This window comes from Micropterus salmoides, unplaced genomic scaffold, assembly GCF_014851395.1.
Source record: "Micropterus salmoides isolate LMB-PRFRI ecotype aquatic unplaced genomic scaffold, ASM1485139v1 Ms_hic_scaffold_16, whole genome shotgun sequence".
Lineage (NCBI taxonomy): Eukaryota > Metazoa > Chordata > Actinopteri > Centrarchiformes > Centrarchidae > Micropterus > Micropterus salmoides.
Window position 1 is genome coordinate 21812828 of NW_024040707.1, and position 17913 is coordinate 21830740.

A 17913-nucleotide genomic window follows, 5' to 3' on the forward strand; every position below is an offset into this window, starting at 1 on the left:
AGCACATATTTTTGCAAGCTCAATGTGTGTGTGTGTGTGTGTGTGTGTGTGTGTGTGTGTGTGTGTGTGTGTGTGTGTGTGTGTGTCTCATCTTGTTGTCTGTTCAATAATAAAACTATAAATATAGTAAGAGTTAGAAACATTACACATCTTAAAATGTTCATGCAATGCAAACACAGGATTACATCCTATAAATGATCAATTACAGGATAGTCCACAGTGCACTGAAGTTACCAACCTGTTTAAAGTCAGACGTTATAATATTGCGCCCTCTACAGGTCAATTCAACACACTGCAAGGATAGAGTTCAGAAATAAAATAGGCTTTTTACAAAGTTCAAATAAATTCCATGCGTTTGTTAAACCACACTGTTTTGTAACCTGTAGATATGGCAGCGTTTGTTCAGTGTTAGTGTCAATTCGGAGTTAGTTTTTATTTCTATTTTAGATGAACATAAAATTCATTATGCATAAAACTAGCTGAAAACAGCATGGGTATTTGTAATATCTTAGATGAATATCTGCTACATCTTATATTAGTGTTAGTATTAGTTCTGTACATTTTAGTGTAACAATGTCTAAATACTGATCAAGATGTGCTAATGTTCTCATTTTAGTCTGAGCTGACAGCTGCCGTCTGCGAGGATGTTTTTTTTTTCCTTCCAGCACCTTAACAAACCTGTTGCCGATTGGTCCATATTTGACGGCCACATCATCTGACCAATCAGAACGCCAGAAGCTTGTTTGCACATTAGGGAAGAAAAAAACTGTCCACAAGCTGCACAAGAGGAATATTTCAAACCCATCAGTTTGTTTGGCTGCGAACAGACGTATGTATAGAAACTGTAACTTGCCTATTTGTGTAAAAGTTAGTGTAACGCTCGTGTCGAACATTTGTTTTCCCTAAATGTAGCCAGGGCTCGCGAGCTAGCATTGCAGCTAGCTGTATAATGTTAATGCTTTAATGGCGATAACAGCTGATTTCTTTCACTTGGTAACTGAAGTCTTGTCTCTGGACAGGGATTTTATTTACAAGCGGCTTTCTTGTATCTGGAGGAGAGTGGTAGGTCTATTTTAGAGAAGCCAGTTGACCTTTCAGTGTACGAGCTTCTGTAGGAAAACAGTAATATGACGACGTGATGTGTGACCAGCTAGCAATGGTGCATGGACTGGAGAGCGTCATCAAACCAGGTGAAGCAGATGCGCGTGAACGCACCCATAGCTAATCCGACTTGTAATGATAATATTAAATAGAAAAGTACTTATGTTAAAAATCTATTTTATACATGCTAAGTGTCAAATACGTCTTTTGGAGCGCAGGTGGATGGAAACAGAAGTTAAATCTTAGGAAACCGGCTCAAATAATTCAGTATGTAGGCCCTTGAACGGTGTTCAGCTAATATGACATCGTGACTGATTAAGTTGTATTTGTGCAACAGGAACTTACTGCAGGATTGTCTTATACTAATTGAAGTATAACTTGTAGGAACATAAACCAAGGGCTTTGTTTACATTGTCTACAAGAGTCGGAACACTGTTAGTAATGGAATAATTATGCAGGATGAAAAAAATATTATTAATAAAAATTATTTATGCGTAACGAGCAAACTTAAAAAATAAGGATAATTGAAGAAGTAAACAGATTTTGATGTCACAAGTGCTCCTGCGGCCGTGAGGAGCAGGTGGAAGAGCACGACAAATGTGGCACACACAAGATGAGCCTGCCATTTTGTCCTACCAAGCAGTAGATGAATGTCAAAATGCACTAAACTGCCTGTTTTTAAAAGTTTCCCATAATAACTGTAATGTAGCTATCAAAAAATCGAGGTGCATGTGGCTGTTGCAGAGTGTGAATGCCTGTAATCATTGTACCAGGTGGTGTAAGGAAACCATAGCATGGTAAATGAGGTAATCATGGGGACAGATTAGTTGTATTTTGGAACTGGACGCACTGTAGGCAACTCATGATTTAAAAGGAAAGCCCATATACAGCATTGAATTAACAGTGTTTAAAAAGTGTCGGCTCATTAGCTTATGTTGTTTGTTGGTTCATAATGTAACCTTGATATGCTTAGGGACATTAGCATAAGACAACACAGGACCCAAGGCTTATTCAGCAGCCAAATGGCCGAAGAGATAAAGGAACATTTTGCTCAACTACTCCCACCCCACAGCTGTTCACTCTGATCAGTTTGTGCTTCTTATCATTCAGTAGTTTGAGTGCAAGTGTCATGCTACGTTATGGAACACTTTCATTTTTTTATATATATATATATATATAAATAAATGTGTGCTTTGCTGTGTTTTTTTTTTCTTCCAGCGGAAACAAAAACCTGTGTGTTCATCTGTCCAACAGAACATGCCTTCTACTCTGCACTGACCATAAAAATGGTAAGATGTTCAGTTTTTTTTCTTGGAAGGTCTTCATGGTTGAATTTATGTGGATCATAACATATTATAGATGAGAAATGGCCTACTCTAGAGTAGAGTTGCTACGATTAATCGATTGGTTGTCATCTATTGAATTAATCGGTGACTAATTTTATAAGCGATTAATCAGTTTTAGTATTTTTTAAGGGGAAAAGAGTCAAAATTGTATTCTGTGTATTCTTTAAAGACAGACATAATTTATATATTTATCATTTAGCAAAATGCAAAGTAAGTGAACAAAAGAAAAATCTAAATCAAGTCATGTATATGTTGTGACTACCTATTGTCTTCAAACTGTATCAGTTTTTCTAGGTACACTTGCATAAAGTCAGGGATTTTGTAGGCATATTGCTTGGTGTTGATTAAACAATTATACCAAACAGGTGCTAATGATCATGAATTCAATATGTAGGTTGAAGCACAAGCATTAACTGCAACAGAAACAGCTGTGCAGGAGGAAGATAACTGGGCGACAAACAGCCAAACTCATGTAACAAGGTGAGGTTGCTGAAGACAGTTTAGTCTCAGAAGTCATACACCACGGGAAGAATGAGCACAGAAACAAGACAGAAGGTAGTTATTCTGCATCAGCAATGTCTCTCCCAGGCACAAATATTAAAGCCAGACATGGGGTTCCACATGTGCGGTCCAAGCTCTTTTGAAGAAGCACAAAAAACTGGCAACACTGAGGACCGTAGACGCAGTGGTCGGCCCAGGAAACTTGTTGCAGCAGATGAAAGACATCTGTGACCTGGAAACAAGGCCAAGCAACTCAACTATGCATAGAAACACATGTCCAGTACATGCAGAAAAATGGCAGCAGGTGCTCTGGACAAATGTGTCAAAATTTGAAGTATATCTTTGAAGGCAGTTTGTTCACTGAATGGCTGGAGAGTAGTATGAGAACGAGTGTCTGCAAGCAACAATGAAGCATGGTGGAGGTTTCTTGCAAGTTTGGTGCTGCATTTCTCTGCTGTGCAAGCAGATACTTATTCTTCATGCAAAACCATCCGGGAGGCATACATACATACAGTGGTGTGAAAAAGTGTTTGCCCCTTCCTGATTCCTTACTTTTTTTTCTTAAGTGTTTGTCACACTGAAATGTTTCAGATCAAACAAATTGAATTATATTAGACAAAGATAACAACAAGTAAACACAAAATGCGTTTTTTTTTTTTATTATGGGAAAAAAATCCAAACAACTGCAATCAAGCGTTTGCGATAACTGGCAATGAGTATTTTACAGCGCTGTGAAGGAATTTTGGCCACTAATCTATGCAGAATTATTGTAATTCAGCCACATTGGAGAGTTTTTGAGCCTTAACTGCTTTTTTAAGGTAATGCCACAACATCTCAAAAGGATTCAGGTCAGGACTTTGACTAGGCCACTCCAAAGTCTTCATTTTGTTTTTCTTAAGCCATTCAGAGTTGGACTTGCTGGTGTGTTTTGATCATTGTCCTGCTGCAGAACCCAAGTGCGCTTCAGCTTGAGGTCATGAACAGATGGCCGGATATTCTCCTTCAGGATTTTTTGGTAGACAGCTGAATTCATGGTTCCATTTACCACAGCAAGTCTTCCAGGTCCTGAAGCAGCAAAACAGCCCCAGACCATCACACTACCACCACTATTTTACTGTTGGTATGATGTTCCTTTTCTGAAATGCTGTTACTTTTACACCAGCTGTAATGGGACACACACCTTCCAAAAAGTTCAACTTTTGTCTTGTCAGTCCAGAGTATTTTCCCAAAAGTCTTCGGGATCATCAAGATGAGTTCTGGCAAAACTGAGACAAGCCTTTATGTTCTTTTTTTGCTCAACAGTGGTTTTTGTCTTGGAACTTTGCCAGGGTAATTTTTGGGGTAATTTTGGTCGGCCGGCCACTCCTGGGACGATTCACCACTGTTCTGTGTTTTCGCCATTTGTGTAAAATGGCTCTTACAGTGGTTCGCTGGAGTCACAAAGCTTTTAGAAATGGCTTAATAACCTTTTCCTGCCTGATAAATCTCAATTACTCTCTCATTTGTTGCTGAATTTCTTTGGATCACAGCATGATATCTAGCTTTTAAGGATCTCTTGGTTTACTTCACTTTGTCAGGCAGTTCCTATTTAAGTGATTTCTTGATTAAGAACAGGTGTGCCAGTAATCAGGCCTGGGTGTGGCTAGAGGAATTGAACTCAGCTTTCCAAAAATGTGATAAACCACAGTTAACAAGGGGCAATCACTTTTTCACATAGGGCCATGTTTTCCCCCCTTAATAATAAAAACCTTCATTTAAAAACTGCATTTTGTGTTTACTTGTATTATCATTGTCTAATATTTTAATTTGTTGGAAAATCTGAAACATTTCAGTGTGACAAACATGCAAAAAAAAAAAAAGAAATCGTGAAGGGGGCAAACACTTTTTCACACCACTGTAGAGATGCCCTAAATATATTCTGCAGCATGACAACGACACTAAACATACAGTGTAAAGATGAACAAGGAGTCCTGGAAGTGATGGTGCGGCCCCCACAGAGCCCTGATTTCGATATCAGTTCTGTCTGGGATTACATGAAGAAAGAGAAGCAACTGGGGCTGCCTTAATCCACAGAAGAACTGTGGATTAGTTCTCCCAAGATTTTCCAACCTACCAGCCTTTCTTCAAAGACTAAGTGTACCTAGAAGAATTTATTCTGTTTTGAAGACAAAGGGTGGTCACACCAAATATTGATTTGATTTAGGTTTTTATTTTGTCATTCACTTTGTATTTTGTTATTTGATAAATATAATATATTAACGTGTATTTTTGAAAGCATTCTCTGCAGCATTTTTCCACACCTGCCTACAACCTTTGCACAATATTGTATATGATGTAGGCAATATCATGAACACCTATTCTAAGTCTGTTGAGAGTTACACTAGGTAGTGGCAATTTGCTCTCTGGCATTAATAAATAAATACAGTATTGACTACTACTGCTATTACTGGCAATAATAAACTTTGTGCTGTGCCTGTTAATGAAAGAATTTATGCTGTTTTACATACTTTGAGAAAGCATAAATGTTTGGTGTATGGATTTGGAGTATAGTGTGAATGATTAGACTGCACAAGTGTTTATAATGGATGTTTAAGTTCATTTGATGCTGCCCTTAAATGGCACTTCAGCCACAATGTGTGTCAGCTTGCTAAATGACAATATCTTCTTTATCTATTCGATAGGTGTGACAACAGTCCTGTGTGATAGGCGTCCTTCAGAGAACTGGATACAACGTCCAGAGAAGATGGAGGACTCTCCCCACCTGTACATCTCTGAACGTGGAGACAATGAGGATATGGAGGAGGGGGAGGATGAGGACATTTCTCAAGAGGAAACTAATATGGAACCAGACCTGATGAATTCACTGTACCCAGATCTTCATGAAAACCCCAATCAGGATACTGAGAGAGACTGGAAATCTTTTCCCTGCCAGCACTGTGAACGACATTTTACCAGCAAACAAGGCTTAGAACGACACATGCACATCCATGATTTAGGGATCAGTGAGGCACACACCCACAAAAGCAGTGAGAGCGACATGTCTTTTGGTTCAAATCTGGGGCATTTGCAGCATGAGAAGATGAACCCTCTGAATTCAGAGGACTCAGTCATGCAGCTTCAAACTTCTTCCCCCACTAGCTCTAATACTTCCACTTTGTCGGCTGGAGACCACACTGTTCAGCCAGACAAACAGGGAGTATTAGACGGCCATCATGCTTGCAAGTACTGTGAAAAGACATTTACTACACATACCAACAAGCACCGGCATGAGCGCAGGATCCACGAGAAGCACCTGCAACTCACAAGTGCAGAAGCAACCCAGCTTCCCCAGGAGGAAAATCTTCAGGCAATATTCAGTGACGCATCTCAACACGAAACGGAGCTTGGTGAGGGTTCAGCACCTGCAGCTGTTCTGGAGAATGAAGGGGAACACACAGAACAATACATGCTAGATGTCTCTAGCAATATCTCAGAGAATCTCAGCTTTTACATGGATGGAAAGATAGTGTCAACAAGTACAGTCAGTAGCTGTGAAGCAGCTGAAATCCATTCTGGGTCTTTAGTTAGACTGGATGCGCTGATTCTAGACCCCGGCCAGATCAGCCAGGCATTAAATACAGAGTCAGTTACAGGTAAGGAACCATTGGCAAAAAGAAGAACTGCAACACCACCTCTTTTACCACAAATCAAAACTGAACTGGAGTCTGAGGTGGTTGTGTCTTCAGCCTCATCATCACTTGTATCTTCTTTAATAGAGAATCTACTCCCTCAGAATACAGAGTCTACCGTTGTGCAGAAGGAAAGAACAGTGTTTCTGTCACCTAAGTTGAAGCAGCTCCTGGAGAAGCAAGACGGCCTCAAACCTACACTTGCCCTCATCACAGATGGCCAGAAGCCTTGTTCACCAGTCTCTCTCTCTGTCCTGCCTGCTGGAACCGGGAGGTTTAAAAGAAGGACCGGATCTCCACCGAGCTCGCCACAGCAAAACCCAACATCTAATGAGGAATCGCCAATGTTAGATATGGCAGATTGTGATGCTGTCAGTACAGGACAGATGGAGACTCAATTTAACGCTTCACCTGTGCACCAAACAGCCAATGAAAAGGACGACACGACTCAACCTGTAGAGGATCCAGCAGCGAAACCCATCTTGTCAGAGAGCTGGCCCCCCTTGACTGGTGGTAATTCTTGTAACCAGCAACCGTTGGATCTCTCCAATACAGTCAAAAGAAATGAAGATATAGCTTTATCTGATGCCGTGCTGGATTTGAGTTTGCAAAAAAAGTCCCCAGGTGACTCTGAACTGACATTAAAATTAGTTTCACAGGCAGCTTTGAAAGAAGGAAAATCAAATGCATGCATGATGGAGAAAGCCTTAATGAATATTGCAGAGCCAAATGTGAGCCTCGGGAACCTTGAGGCTCCTTTAGTCACAGACTTCACCATAGTTACAGGTCCAGATATGATGACCCCAGTGGAGCCTGTTGCAGAAGGACTTGTTTATGGACTTACCCTACCCCCAAATTCTCTGACTCCATCATCCTCCTCCCTTACCCCTATTGCCTTGCAGACAGCTTCCCCTTGCACTATCGCATTTACTTCCCCAGCCTCACACACCATGCTTTCTACTGCTCCTTCATTAATCACAGTTTTAGCGCCACCACCACCTATTTCTAACCCTTCGAGCCAACCAATCCAGGTATTAGCCCCTAATATATCTCCCGAGCCCTTGGTAATCTGCACAGAAAATGCATTAAATTCTTCAGAGTGTGATTTCACTGCTGCATTTGCCACTACAAATTCTGCAAATCTTGTCACTCTCTCCCAGCCCCTTGACCCGACTCTAAATCTTCCCGGCCACGTGTTTCTCACTGATCAAATTGCTCTCAATCCACCTCTAGTTGAGTCCACTTCTGTGTCTGAAGTGCCATTCACACCCAATATAACTTTAAATGATTCCCTCATCAATTCTTACAACATCACCAGCAACACCGTGTTGATTGAGTGCACAATAGCTCTTGAAGCCCCGGGGAGGATAGTCCCTGCTGCAATTACCTTACAAGAAAACACAGCTGAGCCTCCAGCACCATCACAGATGGTTGTTAATCACATAGAACAGCAGCAGATTGTATCAGTACCCAACCCTCCAACTGTAGACCCCACTATTCTTGTGTCCTCCATCGCAGAATCAGTAACTCTGTCCACTACCACCTCAGTGATATCTGATTGTCCTACTGTGGGTGAGGCAAGTCCTAACCCAGAGCCTGTTGTTAATGCAGAGCCACCAACAACAAAAGAGGAGGAAGCTGATGACGTCACCATTTCCATACCTGAAATCCCATCTAAAAGCTATTCTGAGAAAGCTGAAGAGGACGAATCTTCAAACAACACACCAAGTGACGCACAACAGCAGACTTTCACGAAGAATTTCATCTGCAATGTGTGTGATAAGCTCTTCCATTCCATGAAAGAACTAGGCCGCCATGTAGGTGACCATGCCGATGAATGGCCCTACAAATGTGAGTTCTGCGTGCTGCTCTTCGGCAAACCCTCCACTTTGCTTGACCATCGATCAAGCCTCCACGGTGTCGGCAAGACTTACGTTTGCAGTTCATGCACAAAGGAATTTGCATACCTTTGCAATCTGAAACAGCATCAGGAAGAATTACACCCCGGGCAGCAGTGTACATACACAGAAGAAGAAAAGGGAAAACTAAGACGTCAGAACTACAACAACTCAACAAAAGTCAACACGGAGCCTTCAGTGCCTGACGCTCCAGAGGAATCCAACAAGCAGTTGAAAAAGGAAGACTGTGAAGTAGATGTGACTGCTGAAGAGCTGTTTACTACAATAAAACTCATGGCTTCAGATGGAGGCAAAATCAAAGGGCCCGATGTTCGTCTTGGCATTAACCAACATTATCCCAGCTTTAAGCCCCCTCCATTTCCTTACCATAACAGATCACCCGCTGCCTCAGTGGCTTCAGCCACAAACTTCACCACCCACAACATCCCACAAACCTTTAGCACAGCTATTCGCTGCACTAAGTGTGGAAAAAGCTTTGATAACATGCCAGAGCTACATAAGCATATCCTGGCTTGTGCAAACGCCAGTGATAAAAGGCGGTACACACCCAAAAAGAATCCCATCCCACTACGCCACTTTGCAAAAACTCAACACGGAGTTCTGTCTACCACAAATCCTACTAATGGACTAAATGCTTCGAACAGACCGAGCCAGTCAAACAGGTCCAAACCTAACCAAGAATCACCAGTAAAGGTAAAGTTCAAGGTACTGAAAAAAAGGAAGAAAAAGTTGGTCCAAAGGGTCATGCCACAGAGGAACAAGTCGGTCTCTTCATCAAATAAAATGTCACCTGCACAGGTAGATGAGCAGCAGGAGATTTTTGTCTGCCCACACTGTAGCAGGGAGTTCACAATGCGTCGCAGCAGAACCAAACACATGGCTGTCTGCCCCAAGAAACCTAAAGAGGTAAAGAAAAGGAAGGAAGGAGGAATCTCTGTGACAAAAGAAAATGTCAGACACCTACATAGAGGTGTTGAAGAGAAACAAGCCTCACCCCAGCATAAAACACGACTCCAAACGTCTGGCACTGCTAAGAGGCCCGCCATCCTGCCAGTGCAAACTGTCTTTTCCAACAAAAGAAGTAAAATAATCATAAAAGAGAGTATGCAGCCAAAACAAGAGACATCCACTCTGAATGAACTTCCCATTGTTCGCCCTTTCAACCCCTCCATGCGTCAGTATGGCAGAGTGCAGCATAGTGTCAAAGGAATCCCCATTAAAATCACCATAATGAAACCGCAACAGACTGCGTCACAGAAGGTTGAGCTGCCTCCTTCCCACAGCCGAGATGAAGCAAGCGGAGCCATTATCAGTAGCTCTGAGCAGAGTCCCACAGCTTGAGGACTACTCGACAGCCCACCGGGGATTGTCAGGTAGCAAAAGCACATTATTTACAGATTGTGATGTCATTGCAAACATACACACTTATTTCCTCATTTGTTCAGGTAAGACGGGTACCAGAGTATAAACAAGTAATACAGGTTAAACAACACACTATAGCTTCTACAATAATCATGCCTCTTAAAATAACCCATAGTATAATCATGCAATTTAAATCTTGGGCAGACAGCCAATAATGTCTTTATACATAATGTTATGTATAAAGACATTATTATTTCTCAATATACGTTTTGTTTTTCAGGACCCTGCTGTGTGGAACCCCTTGTACACACTGGTGTCATAGTGATATTAAAGGGCGATAACTGCTAATCACACCCCATGGACTCGATAAATTGCATCACACTGTACAATAAATGACTGAGTTGAGGACAGATAAAACTGACAACTAAGAATACTGCAGTGAGAGGATGTGTTTAAGTGAGTATTTGAATGCTTTTGTAGTAGCTTGGAGTTTTGTAAATTTCTCCTTCATTTTGTAAACTTTCTGTCAACGTCTTGGATTAGCACTTTGAAGTTAATCTGACTGCTACATGTCACAAATTGGAAAGGAAGTGGGAGGATTTGAGCTGGAAGACTGCTCTCATTTCCTGCCTGGTGGGTTATTTATAGAAGATGGCAGGTGGCAATCATTTTCAGCATGCATTTGCACTTTTCCTTATCTGTTGGCCTTTTAGTTTAAATTTACTGCATGCTGTGAGCTTGTACGACCGCTACATCAATTTAAGATGGATCATGTTAATGCAATTAGGCCTTAAACATTGAATCTGATGTTGATCGGATTGACTGTAACCAGCGTAAATATATGGAAAACACATCAAGATTGCTTCTAAACGTAAGTCTACAGAATCATACAAAAGTAATGCACTCTACAAGTACAGTGTAACGTTGGCTGCCCGCTAGCTACCTATCAAATTCTTGTTATCAACCCTGTTGATTACTATTATTGGTGTGATTGCAGCATTGGTAGATTTAATGCTACAGCCTTTGCAAATCCAATGGTACATAATCTGGTTGGGTGGCCCAGTTGCTATGTATTTGTATGACAGTTTTAAGAATAATGCTCTATGTGCCATCAGATGTACATCATATGACTAAATATGGCATAAAGGTGATGAAGAATAAATATAGTTTGATTTTCCTCCCCATGTGGAATTTATTTTGGCGGCCCACCCAAATAAATAATTTGTCTCTGTGTGAAACTGCAATTGAAAGTGCAGATTACTCACACTGCATTGATGTGCTATCACATTTTGAAGAAGGGCTTCCCTGAGCAGCCTAATCACACATGTTCGATTTACAATTTATAGTCCACCACACATAAATTCTTAAGTTTTGGGAAACACTGCAGTTCAATGTATTGGCACTGCAATCCCAAACAGAAATACTGTGTAATATTCTGTATAGCATCATTGACACTTTTACAGTAATAAGAGTTCAATTCTAAACAGCATTGGCAGAGCCAATTCGAGTACTTTGCCTGCTTTTCTTCTGTAACCCTATGATATTTACACTAGTCCCATTTCACCAAGTACTCAGAAAAATTATTTTAAATGTTGTTTTTTTGCCATTGAGCAACTAGAAATCTTCATATTAGAAGTACAGTCTGGTTAGGTTTGTCATCTGTAGCGTACAAGCATTTCATCATTGCTTATTATCTGTGTAACAGTTGTCGACAGTTTATTGTGTGAAGTGTGTTTAATGATTTCCAACATGTATAAATCACAAAATGGAAATGTAAGATCAATTACTGGGTATTTTTTGCTGAAACCCTGTAGTGACATGAAATGTTTGTGGCAAGTTGTCACTGATCTCAAAGAGTGACTGTAATGAATTGTATCAGTTTGGCTTAAATTGCTATGAGCTACTAGTTTGAAGATCCAGTGCTATACAGGGTAGTTATTTCATTACGATTGAATTAATTTATATTAATTTGGGCAAGCTAAAACTTGACAGTGGCCTGTAACCGAGAAAGAGAATAATGGGTCTTTTATTTTACATTTTTGCCTTTTCAAACCTCGCTGGTTATATTTCCTTCATGTAATGTGTTGGATGTACAGGACCGTTTGGGAGACTGTTATTTAACTGTGAAACTTGCTTGTAGCATTTGGAAGTGTAAATTGAGTAATGTATATTTATTAATAATTTAAAATCATGTTATCAATCTCTGAACAGTTCCTCTATGATTTGCACTAAAGGTTTTTCAAGCGAGTGTTCAAAATAAATGGAAAATCTTAAGGTTATATGTGAAGTTTGTGTCAAACTTTCTTTAACAAACAAATCAAATTATTTATGTAGAAATCATATGTTTGCATGTGGGAAAATTATACTGTAATCTAAGTTATGATTATGTTTTACCTTGTTAACAGAATGTTGCTCGACTTGCATGCTGCCTATAGTATGTACCTTTTATTAGAAAGTGATAAAAATGTCCAGAGGGTGGCGCACTTTCCTTACCTTTGGAACAGTGGAATCAATGGAGGGGATTTTGTAAAACCACTGCATCTCTTCTGCACTCCCACATTCTGTTTTAAAAATCCATTTATAGTGACACGTGTTTTTGGTCTGTAATTTTTTAAAGCTTTCTCCCCATCGCCAGAGTCAACATTTGGACTCTGGATGCCAAAAAGTGTCCATGCAAAGGTATCCAGAGCCACCACCCTCCATTTTTATCCTACATATTGAGTATCTACATTAAAAGGTAAAAGGATGTTGCAAATAACTGACAAAACAGCCAATCCAGAAGTCAGAAGAATTACACCTTTTACTTTGTATTGTACTCCCTCTGTATAAGGGATACATAAGGTTACTTGGTTAACAAACAAACAAGATAATTAACAAAATAGGTTGGTTGAGCAGTGATATCCAATGAACCATAATTACAGTATCAGCAAAAACTTTCCTTTTCCTACTTGTGACCCCCTGTGGGGTTATGTGTGGGTGTGGCCTTTCTCTCTATCCCTTGCAGGAGAAGAGCAGCTGAGACTGATTGCAGTAACTCTGGGCACCTGGGCTGATTGCCCTGTAGAGTATTTGCAACTCTGTTTCTCATTCTGCAGGAGGCTGCTTTCAAGGCCACATCAGACATCCCTGCAGGCCAGCCTCCCCAGTTTCCCCTTTAGCTTGGTTTCCTTTGGGTTTCAACTGTTGCTTTGTGGTATTTATCTTGTTATTGCATACTACAACACCTTCACACATATACATTCAGGCAACCATCATCTTGCACAGACACTACTGAAACCATAGACTACATACCTCTCATACTTTAATTAGGTTAGTTTGAAATACCTCTTAATTTGATTAATTTTGGTTTAAATAAACATATTTTGTTCTACTTCTACCATGGTGTGTCTCCCTTTTGAGCCAGGTCATAACACTAGTTAATAGTTCAAGCTTCAAGTTATATACAGTAGCGTGATTGTGTTTACTTACCCAGATCCACTTTGTGTCTCTCATGTTACACTAATTATTGTTTTGTTATTGCACTCTGGGGTTTAATTAAGAAGAAATGAAGTCAAGTAATGAGTGCGAGTGCCCAAAAATGTAAGGAAGTGATGTGCTTCAGCACATTTCAGACAGCTCAAGTCTCCAATCAACCAACTCAGGACAGTTCCTTGGTAAAGAGGGGGGGCATATTGGCAACAGTGAGCCAGTTGGTAGGCTATTTATAGGAAAACTAATGTGCACAATAATGAGCACAGTTTTGAGGGAAAAAGTATAATTAGCACTGTTAGCTGCGGGTGGAAGAGCAGCAGAGAAAGAGTGGCAAAGAACTGGGTAAACAAAGTAGGGAAGCAGAGTTTGTTGGTAAAAATAAAGAGGCACTAAGTTTCCTTGAGTATAAAAGGTGGCAAGAATCTGCCACATGAGAACTGGTCTGGGTCTTCTGTAAGGGAAAAGCAGTAACCACTGATCTGCTGTGAAATCTTATATAGAACCATTTTGTTTCTAAAAGGACTAATCATGCCCCTCATTCAACCAATCATCATTCAAAAAGTAAAACACTCTCTATCTCTATAAAATATGTCTGTACTATGTTTAAATTTGGAACAGTAGAAAAGTAAATGAGTCATTAGCTGACAGAACTGCAAAACTAACTCCCCAAGATTCATTTTTTTGCAGTTTGACAGCAGATAGAACTGGCAGGTGATCCTGTAAGGATCCTGGAAATCTTTTCAAAACAGGGTTAAGTGTTGTTAAATGACTTTCTGGGTTTTATCAATACATCTTTAGGAAAAACAGATGCTCTGTGACTATAGAGTAATGAAGCACACTGCACAGAATATGCACGCTATCACTCTGGTATCTGAAAATGTAGGCTACTTTAAGTCCATGGTGAGATGAGAGGATTGTTATCAGTTTCATCTTTGTGCAGAGCTGTGGTTAGCCTAGCTTAGCATAAAGTAAAAAAAAACATGCCTACTAACACTTCTAAAGCTGAATTATTTACACATTACACAATGTAACTTGTACATAAAGGTACAGGTGTCCATACATTCACACACAACCTCACAAACACTTGACGTCCATGGGAAATTTCAGCCTTAAAGATAGACCGTGGTTGCTATAGCGTGGTTACACCTTTGTGTGCCTTTTAGTGATAGGCCACTCCCATTACCACGGCATGATGGGCTGCAAAGCCACCACCAGCAATGTGGGAAAAAATGTTTACCTGCCAGCCACGGCCATCTTATTGGGGGTTACAGGGTCCCAAAATTGTCAGTAGGCTACCTGCACTTAAAGGCATGTGCAGGAAGTGGGACTGACCATCGTCACCTCCCCCCACCCCTTCAAGTGGACCCGTCCATCCATTTAATGTCAGAGGTCAGGCGGGAAATAATCAAATGAAATCAAGACAGAAAGAGCAAGTTCAAATCGAAAATACAAATGAAATGGATAAAAGACGAAGAGAAGTGGAGCGGGAAGGTCAGAGGGAAAAAGAAAAGCAATCTTAAGGTTGATGCCAACATTTTTTAAGTGAACACATTTATTATCAAAAAATAACATTACTGATGCCAGTGCCATGGTTTAGAGATGTGTCCGACCCTGCCTGTGCCCTATTTCAGATAACAGCATGAGCACACTCACGCACACACATTTGACCTCCATGCCAAATTTCAGCCTCTGAGGGCAAAAACTGTGGCCAACAAAGGGTGGATAGATTTTTGTGGACCAACCAAACAACAGTGAAAGCAATAGAGATTCTGGCCAGTGCTAAAAATGTGAAAGCAACAATTTGTGGTTACGTGTTGAACAATTTCATGGCGAACAGTAATTCGGCTCACTTTGGGCAGCTTCCAAAAGTCTTGTCATGATTTGGTGCCATTGAGCCTGTACAGAGACCATAACCAGTTATTTCTGCAAAACAGTGTACTCGGAACAAGGAAAAAAACGACCTCCGACACGGAAAAGTGCAATAGAATGGCTCGTTGTTGTCGTCACAGCAATGTGGTGGTGCACACTGTGAAAGTTCTACAACTTTCCAGCAGCAGTCTTGCCTCCTGAGGCCCCCACATTATTCTACTGGCTGTGGTTCGTACTATTGACTACGCTCGGCACCCGTTTAGACAATTTGTAGATGTTGTACGTTATTATAATAAGCAAAGACAAGCAAGACAGTTGACTAAGAAAAAGTACAATGGAATGCTACTCAAAGTCGGAGTTCCTGCTTATAAACTCGGGGCACAAATCCATTTACCGCGACTTCATGAAGAAGCAGTTGTCTGACATGACACAACAATGGCAGCACCCACGGAAGCGCACATTGTACATGGTAAACCATCAGCTAAAGACGTTTGCATGTGGCAACTTACTTGGTGAAGCTAACCTGCGTGCTGGCAGGTTTTCTTTAACTAACCCAAAGTTTCTCTTCCTCTTGAGCTGAAGCCTGCAGACTGATGGAAGTGTCAGACATAGTGTGTCCTTTTCTTGAAGAGCCAGTTGATCCTGAAGCACACATACTCTGCAGAAATATCCCTCAACTGAGAGTGAAGCAGATTATGTCAACAGGAAGTCGTTCCACATCATTATGTGCAGGTAGGCCTAAATAGTAGAAAATTACTGTTCTGCACTTTGAAGATCATATGTGATGCAGCCCACATCATCAGGAACACAGAAGCAAAGTGGTCTGGGTCTGTGCATGACATTACATTGACTGTACATGACTGTACATTTTTTGTGAGATTTGCCTAGACAGCTATTTTAATCTGTATTTTGTTTCCTCCTATTGCAACTGAAAACAGTATCCTTGTATTATCATAAGTGCGTTCAATGGTCACCTGCTTGGTGACAGAGGGTACCCCTGCCAATCCTATTTGCTGACCCCTTACTCTGATCCTGAGCTCAGCCTGCAGTAACGTTATAACTTGGCTCACTTCAGGACACCAGCCAGGGTACAGATGACCATTGGGATGTATAAGGCCTGGTTCCAGTCCCTCCGTAGGCTCAGGGTCAACCCAGAGAGGGCATGTGACATTATTTTCATATGTGCGATTCTCCATTGACGGTGACACAATTAGAGGAGAACAATGATTCTGATTGACCCGTCACCTCCCCAGTGTCAAATAAAGACAATATGCCTTTATTTTTATGAAGTCTTGTTCATTTCCTGCAAGCACAAATGCAGTACAGTAGTTAATATTTTCATGTTTGACTGATGTTCCCGCATTTGCAAGTATATTTTTGTCTTTTGCATCTGCAGCCTTATGTGGTGCATTTCTAAATGTATTTTTTCAATTTTTTTCTCTAAGTACACATTGTACAGCCGTTTCACAGGCAGCTATAGCAAAAAAAAAAAAAAGACAAAGACCCCTGTTAGTTTCCCTGTATATCATGGTCCATTGCTGAACAACATCTTGGTGGATGGACCCTTTTCCAAATTGCAATTTCCAACATTCCTCTGATAGAAAAAAAGAAGATACAAGTTTCATTATAGTACAACTACGACAAGCCTATTATGGGCATTGTAGATAAAAAATAAATAAATTGTGGAGGTGGGGCAAGGGGGTAATATTTTAAGAAAAAAAACCCAGTATTTCCGAGATTAAAGTTGTAAAATCTGGAGAAAATGTACTGAATCTTGTCTTGTATTAGACATAAGAAAAGAGGTGGAGCTTCAAGGCAGTTAGGCAGTTATGAGGGACTGCAACAAAGCCCCTTGAAAGCATCTCGACATCTTAGTTATTTATAAATTTCTGCAGTTCTTCCTCCTGACTTTTTTATGATTTTGGTCTTTGAACAGAAGGAAGTATTTTAATACTGATTGGCAAAAGTAGCTTAGCTGTGATGGCTGTTACTAACATATGCTTATAGTGCTTTTAATTTAGTACAGAGCCTTTAGTACCACAAGCGCATCAGGAAAAAGTATTTTCCAAGTTTTTTTCTTGTAACTTTAATCGTAAAGAATTTCTTTTTCTCGCAAATGTATGACTTTATAATCTCAAGACAACATTGAAGTTCTTTTTTGTGAATTTGTGAGTTTTCTCGTAAATATTTTACTTTAATCTCTGCAATTTCTTATCCCCCTCCCCTGGCTCCGTCATTTAAAATGGCTAATAATGGTTAATAATACCTACTATGGAGTCGTATCAACTGGTAGATAAATGAGGTGTCTGACAACATCATGAAAAGGATCCTGAAAAGTGATTTCCAGTGACACCCTTTGTTTCTAACAAGAAAAAAAAGTCTCATTCACAGACAATTCTTGGTCTGACATGAGAGGTGAGTTGTTGCAGGAAGACAATGGAGGAAACGAGGGAGAGGAGTTTGTTGTGTACACACAGGAGCTGCTAGCAAGACTTTATTTCCTAATGTTACTCCAACACAACAATGTCCTCTCTCCAACTCTGACTCACGTTTCCACCGTCATCTTCCAGCAGCAACAAATGTGTTTCATTTTCCTTCTTATAAAACATTATAAAACAAGCCAGTTTTTTGGAACACTTTGAAACCTGCATTGTGTACATTCATGTCCACTTGGTA

The 17913-nt window shown here is 40.4% G+C and overlaps 1 protein-coding gene across 4 annotated transcripts; it reads left to right on the top strand.

The window, feature by feature from the left end:
- Window positions 1-715: 715 nt before the first annotated feature.
- prdm2a (PR domain containing 2, with ZNF domain a) lies at window positions 716-12176 on the top strand. Of its 4 annotated transcripts, none has more exons than XM_038722859.1 (5): window positions 716-829; window positions 2320-2390; window positions 2842-2927; window positions 5630-9908; window positions 10178-12176. In XM_038722859.1, the coding sequence occupies exon 4, from the start codon at window positions 5692-5694 to the stop codon at window positions 9874-9876; it is 4185 nt and encodes a 1394-aa protein (XP_038578787.1). In that variant the 5' UTR covers window positions 716-829; window positions 2320-2390; window positions 2842-2927; window positions 5630-5691; the 3' UTR covers window positions 9877-9908; window positions 10178-12176. The 4 variants fall into 4 exon arrangements, with proteins under 4 accessions (XP_038578787.1, XP_038578785.1, XP_038578788.1 ...); XM_038722860.1 differs by lacking the exon at window positions 716-829 and adding an exon at window positions 842-1190; XM_038722857.1 differs by lacking the exon at window positions 2842-2927.
- The last annotated feature ends 5737 nt before the right edge of the window (window positions 12177-17913 follow it).

What these genes read in the sequence shown, in the direction of transcription:
- prdm2a (XM_038722859.1), top strand. Translation starts at nt 5,692, where the DNA reads ATGGAGGACTCTCCCCACCTGTACATCTCTGAACGTGGAGACAATGAG.